Source organism: Ylistrum balloti, unplaced genomic scaffold (genome assembly GCF_031769215.1).
Source record: "Ylistrum balloti isolate Yb309-2 unplaced genomic scaffold, AGI_CSIRO_Ybal_v1 Utg370052, whole genome shotgun sequence".
NCBI lineage: Eukaryota > Metazoa > Mollusca > Bivalvia > Pectinida > Pectinidae > Ylistrum > Ylistrum balloti.
Window position 1 is genome coordinate 115,401 of NW_026782104.1, and position 21,816 is coordinate 137,216.

A 21,816-nucleotide genomic window follows, 5' to 3' on the forward strand; every position below is an offset into this window, starting at 1 on the left:
AGATGTGTAGTTCCTATTTTCTAAACTGAAAACATATCTTGTTGGTTTTCCCCCTTCTTCCTGCCATCTTGCACGATATCTTACTATGCTACCTTTAATCTTCTCTAACCTAATAGTTTCTAATTCCTGTTTTTGTTTGTTTGTCTAATTCCTCAATGTCCACTTACCGCTGTTGTTCCATATCCTGAATTACTTTCCTTAGGTTGTTTTCTGTATTATTTTGGTGCTTCTTTCTATATGAAGTGTTGTCCGGTTTAGGAGAAACTGATTTACAGTTAAAAACATAAGTGGCATATATGACTCTCTGTCTCTCATTCTCTGTCTCTCTCTGTCTCTCTGTCTCTCTCTCTGTCTCTCTCTCTGTCTCTGTCTTTCTCTCTATGTGTCTCTCTGTCAGTCTCTCTCTGTCTCTCTCTGTGTCTGTGTCTCTGTCTCTCTCTGTGTCTGTGTCTCTCCGTGTACTTGATATCAGGGAAAAAAATCTTGTGCCCAATCCCATGGAAATTGTTCAATAAAATATGCTTAATAAAATAGTTGATTTATATTGAATATTCGGTCTGAGTTGAATGTGTTTACGTATATTTTCATTTTTGTTTATTCTGTAACCAGAGATGATTTCCTATCAATTAATATATAAAATGTCTAATTAAATCATTGCAATTGGTAACGCTTAATATATAAGCTGTAATTATATTAATTGTATGAATTCAATAAAATGAAATTAAGATGATATTATAGAAACCATTTTTTTGAAGTTTGGATTTATTACCGTATTACACAGAGTAATGAAAAAGAAATAAAAAGAAGAAAAAAAATGTTTCTCTCAAATTCGATTTTGATAAATAAGGATTAACTTATACATATTCAAGGTTTTTCTACATTCCGAAGTAGCTATTTAGACACCCATGATTTGATCACTTTTTAAAATTTTTAATTACGGCATGACAGGTTCCAAATAACAGAGTCTCTGAATTTCTGACCCGCTATGTTTAGTTTGCCTACATTACATCCAAAAAAATTAAAACATGCAAATCTCAGTTGCGATATAATTCCTTGTTAGTGAATTCAAACGACGTGTCGTCGTGATTATTGAATACGACGGAAATTTCGTTCATTTCACCGTTTGGTAAATAGAGTGAAAACAAAGGATTTTTTATATATATTTTTTTCATTATTTTAATTGTAACGAATATATCTAAAACAAGTGACCCCAAAACGAGTTTTTATTAGATACCTTGGTGATTCATCGAAAAGGGTATATGGCCTTTATACCCAGTTCAAACCGAAAACAATAAATAAAAGTAATGGTAAAACAACATAAAATTTGAGCTTGAAAGTGAAAGTATGAAGCTTAAAGGCTTGCTGTGTGTTGTTTCTTTTAATAGTGATCGATAGCATATGTTGTGGTTATGTCCCTTCCCGGAAGTCGCTATCTACCTAACTGTTGCCCTTCCCGACAGTGTCAACAAAGTGCAGTTGAGCTGATGCATGGTCTTTAGTAATCTATTAATTATTTACCTCGGTGTGAGAGGACGTTGAACACCAACATGTCGACGTCCAAGGAAAACATGCAGGTGAGTGAGATAATGATGTCTAGCTCAGTAATACGATGAAGCTTATATATTGTCAAGAGTGAAAATACATATATGCTACTTTAAAACTCGGTATGTTTTAAATCAATGGAGTGGAGTGAATTTAAACTCCTGTGTACACAGATATATGTTAACACGTTTGTGATACATAGCTGATCTAATGGCAGTACTAACACGGAATGTGATATATATTAAGTCTGTGGTGCTTAGAAAGAGGTGTTATAGTGTGGTTAAAATTCATGTGTATTTCTAATACAATGTTAAAACCATAAACAACTTGCAAACATTATGAAATAAAAATTTTTACTGTAACATATATATCAACATATAGCGTTATAGGCACAAATTGTACATTTGTCTTTGACAGGAACTAAACTGAAAGGTATAGATTACCCGGAATGTGATAATTATCTGGGATCAATAAAGGACAACATTACTGGGTACTTGCATTGTGGTGCTACACCACGCGTACTCGTGTTATCTATTTACTGTTGAAACTTGGAGTGTTTCTGCAATGATTCCTATTGATTAACTACTAACTGCATTGTTTAGTTATCGCTGTGGACAATAAGCCCATGGTTTCAATATACAGGGGCTGAAAGAATTTACTATATATCATACCAGATCCACGGGAAACGTAATTCATCTAAACGAGGAGGCTTGGCTTATACATCTTAAGTAAATATATAAAATATTGCAACCATAAAATATAAGTCATGAAATAAATTAAAATGATCGTTAAGTTGTTCCCCTTTCACAAAGAATGTGATCGTCCTTTTATCATATTTCAATCATGATTTCGATTTATTTGTCAGGAATGAAAGTTAGTTAGGTGTCATAACAACAGTGATTAAACTTTCGTGTCATACATATTTTATACCACAAAAAGGAGTGATATGGCAATTTGTTGTTGGTACTGACAATGCTGTAGTGTGTATTGTACAATAGCCTGTGTAGATTTAACACAACCCGGGGTAATACAAGGGGCTCTTGTACTTTTTGATTTAAGTCGAAATCATACGTAATCATTGTGTTCTTTACACATCACGTTGAGCTTATATACCACATTCGTATATGTATGAAGAAAAAACTTTTTTGTTTTTATAAGACAACATAAAAGAATCTGTCGTCGATGTAAATTTCAAATTAGTCTGAGCTCCACTCTGAAATAGTGAAAAAAATAAAAGTTTCACAGTACTAAAACCTATGATCAAAATACCACCTGAAGGACAAATTAGGTCTGAACAAAAGAAAATGGACATTCTTTAAACGAATAATGGGTAATTTTCTACATTTGTAATAACCGTGTCACACCAATAGTGTAGTTTGACGGGCAGGGGTCTATTAGGAAAGGGTGTTACTTCGAAGGCGTAACAACTGTATCATTGTTTTCTACTATCAAGCGGAGCCTGTTTACGCGGTCGGTTGACTCTGGAATAGCCGCTTTGTGTATTTGGTGGTATATAACAGTACAGTTCTGTATTGTCGATCAGGGTTATGGAAGTATTTATAAAGTATTAAACTCAAAACAATGGATATTTAAGACTGATATTTAAATCACCTTTGTAGTTGTCAAAATAAATTGAAAACTTGACGAATAAGTTCAACATTTAAATCAGTATTGTAAATCTATCGATTTGATTCAATGTCTATGAGGATTTAATTTAATCCGACCACTTAAATGAGAGTTCGTCAGGAAAAGACTATTTTGACAAGGGTATATGACCTGAATACCCTAATCAAAGCTGACGTGTACTGTAGATTCTTTGTAGTAGTGGTAATAGACCCAGATTCAGAACCGATAACTTAATATACTAAATAAAACTATTATCGATTACAATCTGTTTCATGCGTTAACAACAGATTACGTTGAGTTATGTTTCTTACTTTGAAAATGTTGCAAATTTGTGAATCAATATTTTATATTACGTTTTTTATGTTTAATGATCTTTGCAATTTTAGCATCTATTAATTTTCGATTTTCCCCGGTGAACGGCCCATCATAAGCAGACTGTCAAACACGTATAGATAAATAAATAAATAAATAAATAAATAAATAAATACGGTCAGTATTTCCCTGTTAATTTGAACATAATATTATTAATTGATAAGCGTGTAATGCTACTTATGAATAAAATGAATCAATGTTAAATTGAAGGTCTACAAAACACAGGACTTTCAAGGAATATTCCTAGCGCGATCAATCTAGAATGACTGTGTAGATGTTAAAATTCCCGAATAATTTTCACGTAATTGGTTTTTAAATAGTGACAACAAAATCTTAATTGTTCGGAATTAATAAAAGATTTACAATAAAATGGAAATTTAAGTAGCAATTAGTTAAAAGCAGCACCTTAAAATCAGCCCTTAATCTATAAATAAATAGGCAATTGATGTATAACAGGTGCAATCATGATGTGGTCATTGTCTAAAATTAAATAATTATTTAAAGAATTTGAAAATTTGAAAAATGGTAAGCCATATCTCTTAGAATAATTTAGAAGAAAAATGGTCAATATATTATCGGGTATCAATCACTTTGATGGTTTGGGAAGATTTAGTAAATAGTGATTTAGCACTGGGTGTTTCTAATGAATATATTTAAAATTTGTATGCTTGTCATTTCTGTTTATAAGAGACATAAGGTGGACTGCCAAACACCTTGTTTAAAACTGATATTTATGCTCGATGCTAGGTTGGTTTGTATGTATAGAGCTGTATGTCCGTCTCTATTGTTTCACAAACATGCAGTCCGACTCGGAAGTTGAGGATTTTGATGACGTTGGAGAAATACTCTCGGTAATCAATGTTTGCTGCCTGTCAAACATTTAGAGCATTGTGCATGTGCACACTGTACGAACACATTAATTGTAGTGGTTGATACATTTGTACAGTATAGTAGCAGTAGCTTCACTCACAGTAATATATGTGAATCTGTATCAATGTACGTGTATTATTAGTGAAATTGTATTAGATACACTTATAAAAAATATAGCACACATTTGTATGTCACGTAATATCATAAACACGAGGATATAAGAACGTGTTACATGTTTATTCAGACCAATCCCGACCTTTTTATAACATGTTAATGGGGAAGGCAGTGCGGTAAAATATCTTTTTATCGAATTCGATACCTCCACGAACGTCTAAAAATGCAATATACATGTCGGGTATAGGACCAGTGATACACGTTATGTTACGTTCTCAGATCCCTGTGTGAATGTAAAAATCTTTATGATAGGGACAAATGATATCCACGCTTTTCTAGCGGTTGTGTGCTGATTAATATAAGTTATTACTCATAAAGAAACGAGGTATTGCGTACCCGTCAATTATCATATGTTTGGCGATTGAAATTCTGTTAGGTGCATGTGGCTTGTGATAGAACGGATTTTGTCAGAGATTTTACAAGTAAGAATCAATAACGATTGTTTTCAGATAGTCACGTCCGGCATAGATAATAGAAAGTTCATCTGGTTTTGTTTTCGCTACGTTTGTTTTCCATCATCTTTGCCATGAAACGCTTCAAGAAGTTTTGTGAAAAATTGAAATAGATACATAAACTAAATGTATCATCATACGTTAAGTCATCGGATATATCTTTCGTGATGCAAAAGACAGATTTTAATGTGTCAAAGGGTGGTTTTAAAACACTCACATCTTGTCGTTCGGAATCTTAGATAATGTCATCTAACCGATTAAGCTGCGACAAAACTTTGCCAGTCAGTAATACAATCAATCCTAAACAAGCCGACGGACAAAGTTAATCGTGGTCTAGAGTAATTACACAATATTATTTCAAAAATTTTCGTTTTCGCTGTTTTTCATTTCTTTTAATTAAAAATATGCACAAAGAATGATCGAGACGAATAGTTTGAAGAAACGTGTATTGGTGTCGTGTATGTTTATGACATTTCGTGATGTTGGCTTGGGTTTATGATTATTGGTTCACGATGTTGTATACAAACCATCAATCTTTCTACACATTACATGTACTCAGTAGTTCGCAACGTCTCTTTCATAAAATAACTAATTAAATAAGATTAATTCAATACTCAACACAGAAAGGGTTCACGTCGACAAACCACGCTTTGTAATTAAGATTTAATCCATTGGGTCTTAAGGTTAATAGGTATTGATGCTTTTACTGAGAAGACTGTGTTTTATTTTTGATCGAAGAAATAACAATTTATTATACCTCACAGGCTGTCATTCATGTTTCATTAATATCAATAAATTTAGAATTATTCTGTATTCCTGTGGGAAGACATTATTCACGCTGGTTTCAGCGACCCTGTGTGAATGTATAGCAGTTCTCACTGTAGTTAGTATGTGTGTGTTTCAGAATAGATGTAGAGTTGTTGATAATATCATAACGTGTGTCTGTCGAATGTTCAATATCATAGGGTGTCTTTCAAGTGTTCAATATCATAGATTATGTCTGTCGGATATTCAATATCATAGGGTGTCTTTCAAGTGTTCAATATCATAGATTGTGTATGTCGAACGTGCATGACCCTAGCGTGTGTCTGTCAAATGTTAATTATCCTAGCGTGTGTATGTCAAGTGTTCAATATCATAGATTGTGTCTGTCGCATGTTCAATATCATAGGGTGTCTTTCAAGTGTTCAATATCATAGATTGTGTCTGTCAAATGTTCAATATCATAGGGTGTCTTTTAAGTGTTCAATATCATAGATTGTGTCTGTCGGATGTTCAGTATCATAGATTGTGTCTGTCGATTGTTCAGTATAATAGAATGTGTCTTTCCAGTGTTCAGTATCCTTACGTACATTTCGATCCTGCAGATTCATATAACGTGTCTTTCCTATATGCAGTATCATAGAGTGCGTCTTTACAATGTTTGATATCATAATGTCTTTTCATTTTTCATTATCATGGGGTGTGTCTTTCCATTGTTCAGGATCACTGAGCGAGTCCTTCCAGTGTTCAGTCTCATAGAGCGTGTTTTTTTCCGATGGTCAATATTACATTATATGGGTGTCTATTCGAATGCATGTTTAGTGAAAAAATTTAATATTTTAACTTAAATTTACTTATAATAATATCTCTTCAAATTGATTGATGTTTTTTGCCTCTTGTTGATAGGTACCGGGAATGTTCTGGCCCAATCTTTCGTATGTTTTCGTTTTTGGTTAATAAATATATCTGGACTGTTGTTTCCTATGTTCTTTTCTGATCGCGATTTCATCGACGCTTAGATCCGATTTTGTGTAAACTACTCACAGTTATTGTAGTTGTTAAATTTGTATTAATCTGTTTCAACTTTAAAATGGAAGTCTTATCAAATTTCACTTATGCAAACATTTGGCATTGTAGATTGGTAACAGCGTGTAAACATGTACATCTATTCGCTTTCTTCAACTTCAACAGTGTAAGTGGCATTTCGATGTTTGTGAAATTACCTGATATTGTAACATTGTATTTCTACTAAATTGTGATCCTGCAGAAATTGGAGGAGGAATTCGATCTCCTGGAGGCGAAGCAGCAAGATGTCAGGGGGAATTTTAAGCGACTGGAAGCAGCTAAGAAGGAAAAAGATGCAAAGCAAATTATGGAGAGCCTATTTGATCAGCTTAAAGAGGCTATCGGCATGTACGATGACGTGAGTGGTACACAAATATCACCTGTATGATTTTTGGTGTTTTAATTCTTATACAATTCTATGATTAAGTAAGTAGATACTGTTACATGAGTTTCAACTGATATGATATTATGTAACGAGTAAGAAAATCATTTTACCGAGCCACTGGTGAGGGAAAATGAAAAATTTGTGATGAGGTTTAAAAATCTTTGATGAAATGGAAGTGAATTTAACATTTTCATTATCACATAACTGACTTTTGCAAATATGAGTAAAAACAACAGTTTATTAGAATGATACGATATCTGAATTTGCGATATTTCTCTATTGTGACGTCACAATGCATATGACGCCATGAAGGTATGGCGTCACAATGGAAACCATGCCAACCTTCAGCAATGCTAGGTCATATTACTGATGTGTAATAAAAAATGTTATTTCATTATTGTAATGCTCTTCTCGAGTTCGTTTCTCTTTATTTATTGAAAAATATATATAAGGAAAGCAGTCAGAACAAGGCAATGTAACATCGGTTGCCATGACAGTCATGCCATGAAATACAGATAAACATTTGTGTTTCCTGCTGATATATTCAGAAATAAATAATCTTTTCTTCTGTTTATGAAATTAATATCTAAACGATCGAATATTTTATGCAGGTGGCCAAGGGTATGGAAGAAATGTTCCACGAAGTACGAAAAAATCTAGGTCGGCGAGAGGATGGAAGTGTCCGGAAGTAAGTATAGATTATCGACATTGGCACCTGTGGTTCTACCTAAAACTATGACGTTGACTGTTTATACTTACACAGTATATGACAATATCCATTTCATCGTGCCTGCAAATATTGACACGAGTTCGATCCCCTTTCACGAAAACACTGCCGTAGGACAAATGACAGATTCCTTTCCCTTTATAAATGTTATAATGATTGACTGTGTTTCAGGCGACCGCCACTTTCTCCAGAGGAACAAGAGCTGACGTACGAACTCAAAGCACAATTGATGAAAAACGTTGAATCGCAAAATCAGAGATTGAAATCAGAAATATCCTTACACGAAAAAATGTCGGAAGCTAAAAGTCAAAACCAACAAAACAAGAAGATGGCAGAAGATGCATCACTATCAAAAACAAATTCACTTCGTCTCATGAAGATGTTTGAAAAGAAGGCCAAAGATTGTAAGTAATGTATAAGACTGATGAATGAATTCCTTATTTGACTATACTGTCTCTACTCTATGTTTGTGTTAAAAGTTGCAAACAACTTTTGTACAACCAGCAGAAGTAAACGTTATTTAGAATTTAACACAGTTCCAACCATATTCGATATGCATATATGAATTTATTAATAACAATTTTTCACCCGTTTATTTTGTAATTCATTTCCGCATAATGTTTACATTTGTGTGTTTTTTTACTTTTACAGCCGAAACAAAATTAAAAGATATGCAATCAGAACTTACAAAATCCCAACAAATAGCGAAAAAATATCAGCAGTTATACGAGATGGAAAAGAGGAAGATGGGCGGTGGACATGAGGGCCCAAGTGTTACGCCCATATCAATGGAATCTGATGGAAGGGGCACGCCGAAAGTACAAAACACGTCCTCATATTCCTTCCTGGGATCAGGTCAAAGGGTTAACGACATTATCCGCAAAAACGAGGTAATACGTCACTAATTCTGTTGATTCTGGGTTAATTTTATCTCTTGGATACTCACCCACTTTTTGTACATTTTAACATTTAATAGATCTTAAAGATCAACATTTTCTTATTTCTTGATTTCGGTTTTCATATATTATTTGTGGCAAATCTTCGTTATCACTTTGAATTCTAAAATATTGACCTAAATAGATATCACAATGGAAAGTTCATATGATATCTTCTTAAGCGCATTTTTCCTGTGCGTGTTGATGTAATGAAAATTATGCTCATGCTGTCATCGCTGACAACCCCTCATCAACTTCTGTCGATCAGTTTTTAGTATATTACATATCTTACTACATACTTTAACTTTTAATGTGTTCTTATTTTTTCGTTATTTTTAAGGATGAAAAAACGGAAATTATCCCCGGAAAATAAATTACTTTTGCATCAAGCTTTTTGATGTTGTTAAACTGCAAAAATTTTAATTATAGTGGTCCTACCAAATATGGTAATGTAGTAATAAATTTCTTTATACATGTATATCATACTAGTATTTGTCTGTGTTGTTGATCTGTAGTACTCTGTACTATGTGAATTGTAACGTGATACCTTTAAGCACAAGACCACTTCATTTTTCCTTATCACGTAGTGCCTAATGCTATCATTTTGGTTTTGTTTAGGTGTTACTAGAGGAGAATGATGTATTAAAACGAGAGATACATCGTCTTAAACAGGACAATATGACATTGATAAAGAAAGCTAAACACGCTATGTCTGACAAAGATGGACTTCTGGTAAGTACTGCTTACGATCTGTACTATAATGGTGGGGTTCCGTGGTGTCTTTACATTAATAGATAGAACAGAGAAAAGTTTCACAAAAGAACGAAAACAAATTTTCTTTAAGTCATTCATTGGAATGTTTCGAAATAAGCAACCCATTTAAGTAAGTTCCATGGCAATATTCAAACGATTGAGCAGGAAAGCCTAGAGAAATAAATAAAAAAAATCTCATAAAGAACAATGCATCAATTATTCCTTGTTAACATTACAGACAATATTCTGAAGTTTAGTGCCTATTATGCAGCTGTCCATATATTTGTTAGAACAGTACATGACAGGCATCTTTTCATTCGCTATATTTCCAGACTCGGTTAGAGACTAGTGAAGCCAACAGAAAACAGCTACATAAACGATTGGATAGAGAAAAAACACAAGTAAGTATCACATGTGTGCTGATAAACTTTTTAAATGAAGGAAAGTACTTAGTTTTGATAGAAATGATTGATTCAATTAGATAAAATGTGAACATGTATTAAGTCTTTAACCTGAATTTTAAACGGCATAATACATAGCTAGTAGAAATACTAGAATCATTGATTTCGAATGTATTGGTAATATACAACCAGTTCCTGTCAAATATTATGGATACAAAGATAATACCGTCATGATTTACAAACAAATATAAATATTTGATTTTTATGAAGAACCAGATGTACATAATTTGTACTTATATTTGTTTGTCAGAAAAATGCACATGTCGTTTTAAAGTCAATGATAGGTTTAAAATGTTGTACACATTTCATTTCAATACCCATTTCAGGTTTGGGATTTGCAAATTTGTATTCAACATATTCATACGTTTTATATGTCTTGGTTCATTTGTTTGAGATGTTCTCAATATTTCAGCATACCATGCTGTCCCGAAGTTTGACGCGACAGGCATCTGATTGGATAGTTTTGAAAAAGCAGCTAGCTCAGTTTGATGAAGAATATAGGTGGAGCCAGGTAAGTAATGTTCTTTTTACACCTGGTTCTCATCACGTCATGTTCATCACGAATTCTTTTCACCCATCCAGGATGCCATGTGGTCTTTTTTTGTTGTCGTCATTGTTAAGGTTTTATGACAGAAATACAAGTAAATTGAGTTATCTCCAGGTCTCTTGCACAAATTTGTAATACATAAATGTATCTTATCTCTTTAAGGAAATTTGAAAAACAGTGCAAAACTGGAATTTTTGTTCCAAATGTTTTTATTTGTCAAAACAAACAATAAATGATGCAATGACTTATGCAAATTCATTGATCCAAACAAACAATAACTGATGCAAATTCATTGATCAAAACAAACAATAACTGATGCAAATTCATTGATCCAAACAAACAATAACTGATGCAAATTCATTGATCCAAACAAACGATAACTGATGCAAATTCATTGATCCAAACAAACAATAACTGATGTAATTTTATTGTTGATTTAAACAAATAATAACTCATGAAAATCCATTGATCAAGATAAACAATAACAGATACAACTGTATTGATATATAATACAAATAAAATATGTTCCCTCCGACTGACCACATGGCCTCTCTACTACATCAACCAATCGTTTTACTAATGTTTTAACAGGATTATATAGATATAATGTCGTGATTTGTTCTTGTGATGCATTTAACGAATTTGAGAAGAGTGAGACAATATCTATATTTAACATTTAACCATGATTGTCTTCCTTTACAGAGAATTCTGGGTAAAGCAGGCACTAATGCTCATGTGTTTTACTATCATTTGCATGCTCGATGACAGAGCACAGTACTAGTCTTCTTTGCATTAAACTTGTCAGGTCTTCTAATGTTCTGTTTAAATCTGATTGTCTTGTATATAAATATGGTGGCATCATACCTTGTACTCTTTCAGCATCGTGCATATTGTATATATTAACCTGTGATTATATTGTCAAAATGAATGTCTATATCAGTTCTACACTTGTATATATGTTTAAGTATAATTTCATTTTTATGCCACATTGCACGTCCATTTATTTCAAAAGTGATTCGTTATTAGTTTCCTGGACACTTCTACTACATGCTTAGGGCCACCTTTTACCCCCATCCATATCTGGGTGATACTGAATATGAAGACAACACATATAATGAAACATTTAGTTAACCGCCGATATTCCTTGTCATCTTCTCACTCCCAATACACAGATTGAGCGTCAAAAGGAGTATGCCCTCCAGAGGTTTGGGGCGTTACCGCCCATCCATGTAATGACCCCCATCACGGAGGTGTCGTCCGTTAGTGACTATGATTACGATCACTAGACGACGGTATCTATATGTGAACCCTACTCTCACCATCATTTTAGATTTAGTTGGTACACAATGGAAGTTTTACGCAAATAACAAAACGAAGCTTTGCATGATATTTCAAAATTTCTATATACAATCATGTAAATTGTAAAAAGCAATCATAATAATAAATATATTGGTTATGATATTATAGATTGGTTTGAAAAGAAATGCACATATCTATCAATATTCATATAGCATAATGATTACACAAATTATTATGATACATAAAATGCACAGCATGTTTTATATCATATTCAAACTTACCTGCATGTCGTCAGCACAAGTGCATGCCAATGTGTTGGTATCTTATAAAACCTCTAAAGAATGCACGTCTCGTCCTATGAGGTAATACGATAGAGTGTCCACTCCCAAAAGACATTGTGTTTCCCAAGCTATTTCAGTTCCCTTTATTTTCATTACAGGTGAGAGATTCAGATAAAGCTGGATGTGACTATATTTAAGTGCGATAACGTTATATACACTCTATTTCACGTTGTCACCGTTATCTGTACACATTCAATACGACTTATGTAAACTTCATGTAAGAAAAAACATATTAACAGCTATTATCAATTGTGTATTAATTTCAAATCACCTTGAGTTGACAAATCGTCTTAATGCATACCTAAAACATTTGCAATCTCGGTGTTATCAGATACAGAAAAGCAAGCATACCAACGGTAGAGTATCCCACAGCCTGTAGATGTTTAGTCAGCTAGGACAAATGGTGTTTTCTGTAAATGAAACCCCCATAGAACTTGCCATAGAACAAGAAACCTGTTTCATCTTTCATTATAGCTTTCACTTATCTTTATCATGGTGTGATTCTTCTAGAACAGAACTTTCAATCATCTCAATATCACTGCTGTAGTATGAGTTTCTAGAACTGGGACGAAAGGAAGAACAGTATTTACCCAATCATTTCATTTAACATTATCTGTATAATCGGAGACGTATCACAACTAACGTTTAAAGTTTTAAGAGGGTAATTTCTTGCGTCATATAGGGTCATTTTATAGGTTGCTGGCATTCAACATTGTAATTTGCTTCGATCTAAATGTTGGTAAAGGTTCAAGGGTTATTAAAATGAATTGGGAGAACTGGTATATATTTCTAACCATTCCATTTCAACACACAAGCCATTTTGATTTCGGATTTTTACTCTGTTCAATTAACAATGACCTCACAGTGGCACGGGTGAAGCACTTCTACCTTAAAACTATTTGTTCACTTGTAGAGATTTGTTGGGAGAGTAAATATCGACTTAATACTATTGTATATTGGAGGTATGTTCACGCTTGTCGAGAATGTTATCATTAATGTATGTTTGTGAACCAATCCCTTCATGAAATATAGCATACATTCATAGCAAAGTTTGACTCAAGTTCGTATGGCCTTCTAAATTGATGACAGAAGTTATTTCGTATATGCATTGCATACAAATCATAAATGAGATATTTACACTGAGCAATTTCCCTTGGTAAAAGGCATCTAATATCGTAGTTGTTTGGGTAAAATTACTGTCATTGTTTGTAAATTGGCTGATTTTCGTTGCAAGGCTGGCAATACCAAGATAAAGAGTAGCTATGTTGATCTGAGAAAGACTTACCAAACCTACCACCAAGCACAAAGGGAACACTCTATTGTTCCTAGTAGAGGAGGCAGGTCTCAAAAAGGATACTTTCCACCAGTCAGTAGAATGTCTTCTAGTGTAGTTTCAACGCTACATAGGGAAAAATCATCTGCCGCCGATTGGGTGCGGATACCGGAAAGACCAAAGCGGGAAAAATCGACTCTTAATATTGTGTTGCCTAAGGTCAAGGTTTCCAGGTGAAGAATGGCACACTCTCGTAACAACACGGGTTATGAACACGTGATGTAACTATGGCAGTAACAAGACAATTGACTAAACCCCACTTCCGTGTCCTGTTAAAGACTCACAAACCTAATTTACTCCAATGTTATTGCTGAACCTAACACTGACCTTAGCGAATGTCTAATAAGTGTTTTATCTCTCATCAAAATTATTATAATGTTCAGTTAAGTAAGAAAATATAACAAATTCTGACAGTCGAATCCAAAAGTTACTACGAAGTGAATATTTCGCGATTCTGTTTGATAAGTTGAAATTTTATGATGTGTGACAACACGACCACTGGTTTCTTTATATTGTTCAATACCCACGCGGAGTTGCCCACGACTAGAAACATCCTGGTTTTCTCTGTACTTTCTCTGTTTCATGTTGTCTGAGTGATCCCTGTATCAACGTGTTAGCATCATCACTATCCCTCACGGCCTTCACCTTCGTTCCTAACATATGTTTTCGATGGTTTCACTTTACTGTCTGTAAGCAAGGACAAACAAGTGTTAGTACCACAGAGGCATACATTTATATTTTGATTCCAAAAGAGTTGCAACATTCCAGTCATCAATCACAGATACATTCTTAAGTCAACTATCTTTCGTATTTGTATGAGTGTGGTCGTGAAAATTTATATCAAAACATTCAAGGACGTCGTATAGTATCCAACTGCTATGTTACCCTTGAATACAGTTTAAACTTATTGCATCCAAGCCATCTTTTTGGTGGCGATTTGTAAAATAAACGATATCATTACTATCCTATTAGTCATTATAGTTATATCGAAGAATGGAATTTATTTGTGCCCTACATTAAAGGAATATGTCCTGATAAAACGCCATATTAGGCAGTCTTGGCATGTGTTCTAGGGGGTGGGGGTGGGGGATGGGGGCGGTGCTTTTCTTAACCATATATGGCATCTGTCTGAATGCCCTCTGTCGAACCCTGGAGAAGTATACAATGTATGTGTTGATAAGGACGATGTAAACAAACATAATTATCAATGTAGCTGCTAAACGATTATCTTATATATGTTTGGGTATTTTCTTATATTCTAGCTAGATAGTACAATGAATAATCGTGTTCAATCTTTTATTCATTAATACATAATGACAAGGTAGCTATCAAACATAATTTATGTATAGATATTAATTAGACAAATGTAAACGCTTGTCTATGTAAATATCATTGCTAATATTGAAATGTTCCCATCATAGCAATACATAATACAGAGCATGTTATAGATTCTGATTAATTTCCAGAAGTAAAACGCATGTGTAAGAGTATGGTATATTTGTAGTTACCATCTATGTCGTAATATCAGGGCACGGTAACTACTTTTGCATGTCTTTGCACGTTTCGCATGTTTTGTTGCACGAGAATGTCACTCGAAGTATTCTCCTGTCATTTGCACGATATCTGCATGTGGTATTTATTTCCTAGCCTAATGGACAAATAAGTTTAAATAATTTAAATGTAAAATCAATTTCTTGTATGAAATATCATTTTCACACCATTATCTATATAAAACGAAAACACAGATATGTATGTATTGTGTCTATTATTTCATTAAAGCACTTTATTTTCCTTATCATTTCCGGTGCATCAGTATTTTTTTACATTTGATTTTTGATTGAATTGTATTTTATAACAACAGATATGTTTTCACTGTAATATTTCACGAAGTGACACAGAAGAAAAATGTATTGTCATGTTATTCTATAGGTATGAAAAGCACTTATAGAATTTAATAATTGTAATTTTATGCATCTAGCAAAGTCTAATTGTGTACCATTCGTGTGTATTACAGGTAGGCCCTGTAAATCCGCACGGAGCAGAACAACGCATGCACATGCACCAAGCGACTAAAAACGTATATATGCCGAAGAAGATGTTACCAGTAGAATCGTGGTCCCAGGCAAATCAATCTGTGAACGTGGCTACGCCTTCACGTTAATTCACAAGTGCGCGTGAAGAACATTTGTGCTTTCTTAAAATGAAGTATGGAAGGATTTCATTAGACGTCTTCATCCATCATCGTGCTCTATGGTTTGTGTTGGACTTTTTGATTGGTCGCACGTGGGAAATGAACATTGCCGCGCGTTCCGACAATCTCACCGCTATGTGTAAACGTGATTCTTTTAAGTACTAGTGTACTACATATCCATATTTGGTCACCATGTAGGAGACATAACTGATTAATTTTCTAATTGGTAAGATATGGAATCACTTAACCCGAAAGTAAGATTTTCTTCGTGTATGTCATGTGACATTAAAACATGCACGTACATTATCATTCCTTCAGTAAGTAATAACATACATGTATATAATTTATAAATTACTCACTTTTATTGTTATTTATGAACACATTCCATCAGAAGACGATTATCAGGAGATAAGTCTGACTTGTCAACCATCAAACTCTGTTTTATGTACTACAAGTATGTAGAATTGATTTCGAGTTTGGGCTCTCGTCGGATAAATATTTCGCACTTTCAGCTTTGTAATAAATGAAAAAAAAATTGATGGGATATTGAAATATCAATGTGGTTTGTTATCGAAGATTTTCTGCTTGTAGAATTCAAATTTACAAGATTTAATGATAAATTTTATTCTATTATCCCGTTCACCTCTTCCTGTCTCATGACGTAACTGTATGAGTATAAATACCAAATTGTAGATCAATCATAGGAGGCCAACTATAAAGTGACTGAAGTAGCGATACACTAGTACTGTTCGTTAGAGACATTGGGTCTCTAATACAGCCGGGGACGGCGGTATTATTACGCACATACAATCAATAGTAACACCTGCTAATTCAGAGGTAAATCACCGTAATCCATAGGGTAGGATTACTTAAATCACGAAACTACGAGGTATTTCGACATGGCCTGAGTATTATAAAAGTATGCCATATCGATTACAGAATAAAAATGCCCTATTTAAGATATTCATTTCGTGTTTACTTTAATTATCTTTTAACATCGAGGACGACATATCAAAAGTTTTAAATCGATTTTATATTTTCGCATTTGGAAATGAAATTCTTTATAGAAAAAGTTCAATAATATGTATTGATCTCTTAATTTCACTCATTGTAATAAAAAAAATTTCATTGGATTTTTTTTTTTTTTTTTTACGCAATGGATGTTCGCCAAAAACAATTGCGTCGATATCAAGTATGGAGCAAAATGAAGGAAACGTTCTTTGTCTGTGTACTCTTAAGTCGGCTTTTTAGTACGAATCCTTTGCCCCCAGCCCCCACCCCCACTCCCCATTCCCCTCATACACTGATACCTTAACAGAAGAAAAAAATCGCATAAATCGATAAACCATTTGTTGAAAGTGGAATGTATTGAGGCTCGTATGGAGATAGGAGTGTTCTTGCCATAAAAAAAGTTCATGGTTGAGCATAATTTCTATTTTAACATGTCATGACAATACTGAATTATATAGTATCCATGCTTTTCACACGTATAACTAATAGGTATAACTTTCCGATTTTAACGATGGCATTTATACAATAGATCATAGTTATATAACCATATATAATTACAAACTGTTGATTTATATTACGATATTAGTTTGACACTCTAGTTGTTTTACATTCTGGTCACAAAATTTTATTATCAACACCATTTTAAAACTCTCTGTCTCTGTTGTTTGATTTACGCTTATTACATACATTGTTGACTTTATCTGGTATATTTGTAGACATTGTATAAACATCTTCCAGCATTTAATATCATTGGGAGTTTGCTGTCATTAAGTGTTTATTCGTCTGTACACATTCTGAGACAAGTTTCTTTTAATTTATTCAAACCATCAGACTATGAAATTCGATTTGCCGACAACCAATCAAATGCCAGTATATGACATCCGGTATATGAATTTTGAACACAAGTTGTTTTTTTTTTCATAAGGCAGTAATGTGCTGAGTACGTAATATATGATACTTGATGTATAAGGGTACATGGGTCACGTTAAATATCTGTTTACAGATACCTATATCTTGAGATCCATTCTAATGCCTGAAGGGCTATATATTGCCGAGATAATTACCTTTACAGTGTTCCATATTACTGCTGGAATTATATAGTAAATGAATGAAAAAGACTTAATTCTTTTTTAAAGAGGACTTGTTGGAAACATTTAAGTTATTACCTGATAATTGTGTCAAATGAATTTTGACAAAGTGAAGTTGTCTTTAATCTATTTGAAATAGTGTTTGCATATGTGCAAAAGGAATAGTTGTTTGTAACTGTCTTTGTCAAAAGTCGCTTGTTCTATACACTCAGTGATCTTTGAAAGGGATTGGAATGTTTATATAAGTCATTATGACGTTACTTGCTCGTTACAACTATATACATGTATATTTTGTTACATTGTGAAGGCCAATGTGTTAATTTGAGATAAATCTGGAATAAAAACATGTTCACTTGAATTATTTTTAGCTTTGCTGTTTTGTTTTGATGTAACGTTGATACTCTTTGTGTGAGATGCAAAAATTCCATATAGTCAAAAGTTTATGCAGTCATGCAATCGCTTACTATTCAACAACAAAAAAAAACATGGCAGACTCATGTACCCGACCCACTACCCACACTGTTATACTGACTCCAGGCCGTTCAGTTCCTTGCTCCTTGAAGTATTAATGTGTTAAGGGGGGAGCTAAACGTCTTTGATATGACACGGCTGATGGGGATCATCATAATGTGTATGCATACAAAAAGTGAGGTAACTGGCATTTTAGCCACATGCAAGGTTTGATGGCATTCTAACCATTACTCTAATCATAACTGAGACTATCATCGGAAAACAAAAGTGCTGACGTCCGTACGTCCCGCCGTCCGGATGGACAGACGGACCGACGAACATGGTGATTCCTATAGGGCTTCCGCATCTCGATGTTATCGCCATTTCTTAAGAGGTACTGAATGGATTTCTTTCAAATTTCATATGTAGATTTCCAATGGTCCCTAATTGTGCCCGCTTGATTTTGGGACTGATCAGAAAAAAACAAAAAGAAGGGAATAGATCCAACATTCAAAGAACAAATAAAGATAAAAATTCTGATAGAGGATTCATATCATAGAAGACGGATGATAGAAAGATAATGAAATAACAATTTTCAAATAAAGGACACATTTGGATCAAACATGAAAGTGAAAAATCTGATAAAAATGACAGCAGAAGCCTGTGGTCCATGTCCAAGTAAAGGTCCAACCAAGACATATGCGTTTGTGGCTATAGAAACCTCACATTACAGCCCATAGGTAAATATATTACATGATAGTGAAACAGAATAGATTATCAAAAAGTCCGCGCGGATAAGTAAAAAGGAGATAAACTCAGATTTGTGAAGTAAGTAAATGAATAAGTAAATAATAAAGCGAGTTTCATTAAAATTTCTGATGTGCGGCAACTTTGATTTTAAAAAGAAACCTCGGAAATTGATCAATATGTGTACGGCCTTGAATTCAAAATATGGGTATGTCAGACCATGTATAGAGTCCGTTTTTTTTATTAGAAATAAGGCCTTTGTTGCTAGACAAACCCGGCTCATACAAAATGTTGTAATACTGTCGAACATTTAGAAATTTTGTCACGTTATTTTCTATCGTAGTGTTTAAAGGATTGTGGCAAAGCCAAATTGAGGTTTTTTAATGTAAAACCAATTTTCATGATGTAATACTTACCATAACTTTAGTATGCAAATACAGTACCTACACCCATCTTTGTATCCCAACAACAAAAGATTCAAAAGAAAAACAATCCCGCCCTCCCTACGATCCATGAGCATCACGGCAGGAACGCAGAGTGATCTCCCTTCCTCTAATAACCTTTATGGCGTAAACCCCACAGAGGGGCAGCCAGGCAGATAAGGAAGAGGGGAGGATAGGGTGGGACTCCATAAAGTTATGGTAAGTATTACATCATGAAAATTGGTTTTACATTAAAAAACCTCAATTTCATTTCAGTAATAATTACCATAACTTTAGTATGCGAATTCGTCTTACCGTAGTGGTGACTAGAAGCCAGGCAGCCCCTTCAGCACAACCAAAGTAGTAGGGAGGGAGAACAGAGTGCTAAAGTGAAGGAAGGGACCTCTCTGTGAAAGAGCAGGTGTACCCACATGCCGCCGTACGGAAAGACATGGCCCGGGGCTAACGAGGAGGCCCAGCCACTGACTATGCCACCACCAAAGGTCCCAATGAATACAGGCCTTCTGAGTGGGAAGCTAGGGATCACAGATAAAAATCTGTTAAGGTATCCCTGCCCTGCCAGAATACTGCAGACATGACCTCCTGAAAGGAGGACTCATTGAGAGAAGGGCCCAGGATGAAGCAAGGGCTCTGACCTCGTGAGACCGCGCTTTCGCTCTCGCCCGAGCCAGATCATCAAAATGCTCGTAAGCATACTAAATCACCTGGCAAACCCACCTGGAAACCGACTGGGAGGAGATATCTCGTTGCCCCTGTTTAATGGGCAAAACAGACGGGATCGAGAGCCCCGCCCCCCTGGTTTTATCAAGATAAAACCTAAGAGCCCGACAAGGACAAAGCAACCTATCTCGCTCCTCCGAGCTAGTCACAGTCAGGATCCTGATGGGATCGTGCGAGAACCCCGGAACCTGATTCTTCGCTAAAAACAACTCTATTCATAGCAAAGCCTCTGATTAGGGCAGAAAGAGAGGAGGACTAACCGATCTCCTTCCTGCCATAACAAGCAAGAACTCTGGCAATAGCTGTACGATAGCCAGCAATAGTGCCAGGTGGCAGATAGCGGTACCTAAACAGAGAGATTAGGAATTCCGCAATCAAATGCAGAGGCTTCGAATGAATAAGCTTCCTTGCCGACACACCAATCACAGAAGATCATCCAACGTGACTGGTAGACGGCAGAAGAGGAAGCCCTGATTGATTGCTCAATGCAATCTGACACCTCTTGAGAAAAGCCTGCCTTGGCGTGGCTTCCAGAGATAGCCTCAGCGCGTGAAGGTGGAGGATCTCTGGTCAAGAGTGTGTCGTTCTGGGCCAAGGCTGGCGAAGGAGATTCGGTCTGGTGGGGAGAGCCAAGGGCTCCTCCACCAGAAACGACAAGAGCTCCTGAAACCAAGCTTGCCTCGGCCACAGAGGGGCTCTCAGAAGTAAGGAGCAGTGATGCTCCCAGAACTTCTGTAGAACCCTGCCCACCAGGTTGAAGGGAGGGAATGCACATGCATACGTCCCTTCCTATTCCAGAGAAAGGGCGTCCACAGCCCACGCCTTACGGTCTGGGACCGGGGAGACGAAGGTTAGCAGCTGGTTGTTCAGGGAAGTGGCAAACAGGTCTATAATAGGTCTGTCCCACGCCTGACAATTCCCCTTGAAAATCAAGGGACACAGCTGCCATTCCGTCAACACCGGCTGGTGGCGCCTGGAGAGTGGCCACCAACACACTCAGCCTGCCAGAAAGATGCTTGACCGCTATGGTCAACTGCATGTCCTGGCAGAGAAGATGGATGTGGATGGAGAGGGCACACAGGACATGAGACCTGGTGGCCCCTGTCTCTCCAGATACGCGACAACTGTTGTCGGTAGCCACACTTTGGACTGCAGGATACCCCTAAAGGACTGCAGAGCCAAATGAACAGTCTCATCTCGAGTACACTGATGTGCTCCGAGAGTTGTTCGCCAGACCACTCCCCCAAGCGGCATTGGCCATCGAGGTAAGCTCACATTCCTGTCATGAACGCGTCCATGAACAGGATCATAGAGGGGATAGGCTTGGTCAGAGGTACCCCGTGGAAAACGTTCTCCTGAATGGTCCACCAGCAAGAGAACTCCCTGACCGACTGGGTAAGCGGGATCCAGGCCTCCTGGATGACGGAACCCAGTCAGACAGGAGGAACATCTGGAGAGGTCCGATGTGAATCCTCCCTAGGGGGACCACATATGCCAAGGAGTTGAGATACCCCAGAAAACT

General features: G+C 35.6%; 1 protein-coding gene across 1 annotated transcript; it reads left to right on the forward strand.

The window, feature by feature from the left end:
* The first annotated feature begins 1,547 nt into the window (after positions 1-1,547).
* On the forward strand, positions 1,548-13,821 carry LOC132549308 (CAP-Gly domain-containing linker protein 1-like). Its single transcript, XM_060213232.1, has 9 exons — positions 1,548-1,574; positions 7,066-7,221; positions 7,860-7,936; positions 8,147-8,379; positions 8,627-8,865; positions 9,529-9,642; positions 9,996-10,064; positions 10,537-10,635; positions 13,546-13,821. The coding sequence occupies exons 1-9, from the start codon at positions 1,548-1,550 to the stop codon at positions 13,819-13,821; spliced, it is 1,290 nt and encodes a 429-aa protein (XP_060069215.1).
* Positions 13,822-21,816: the final 7,995 nt, after the last annotated feature.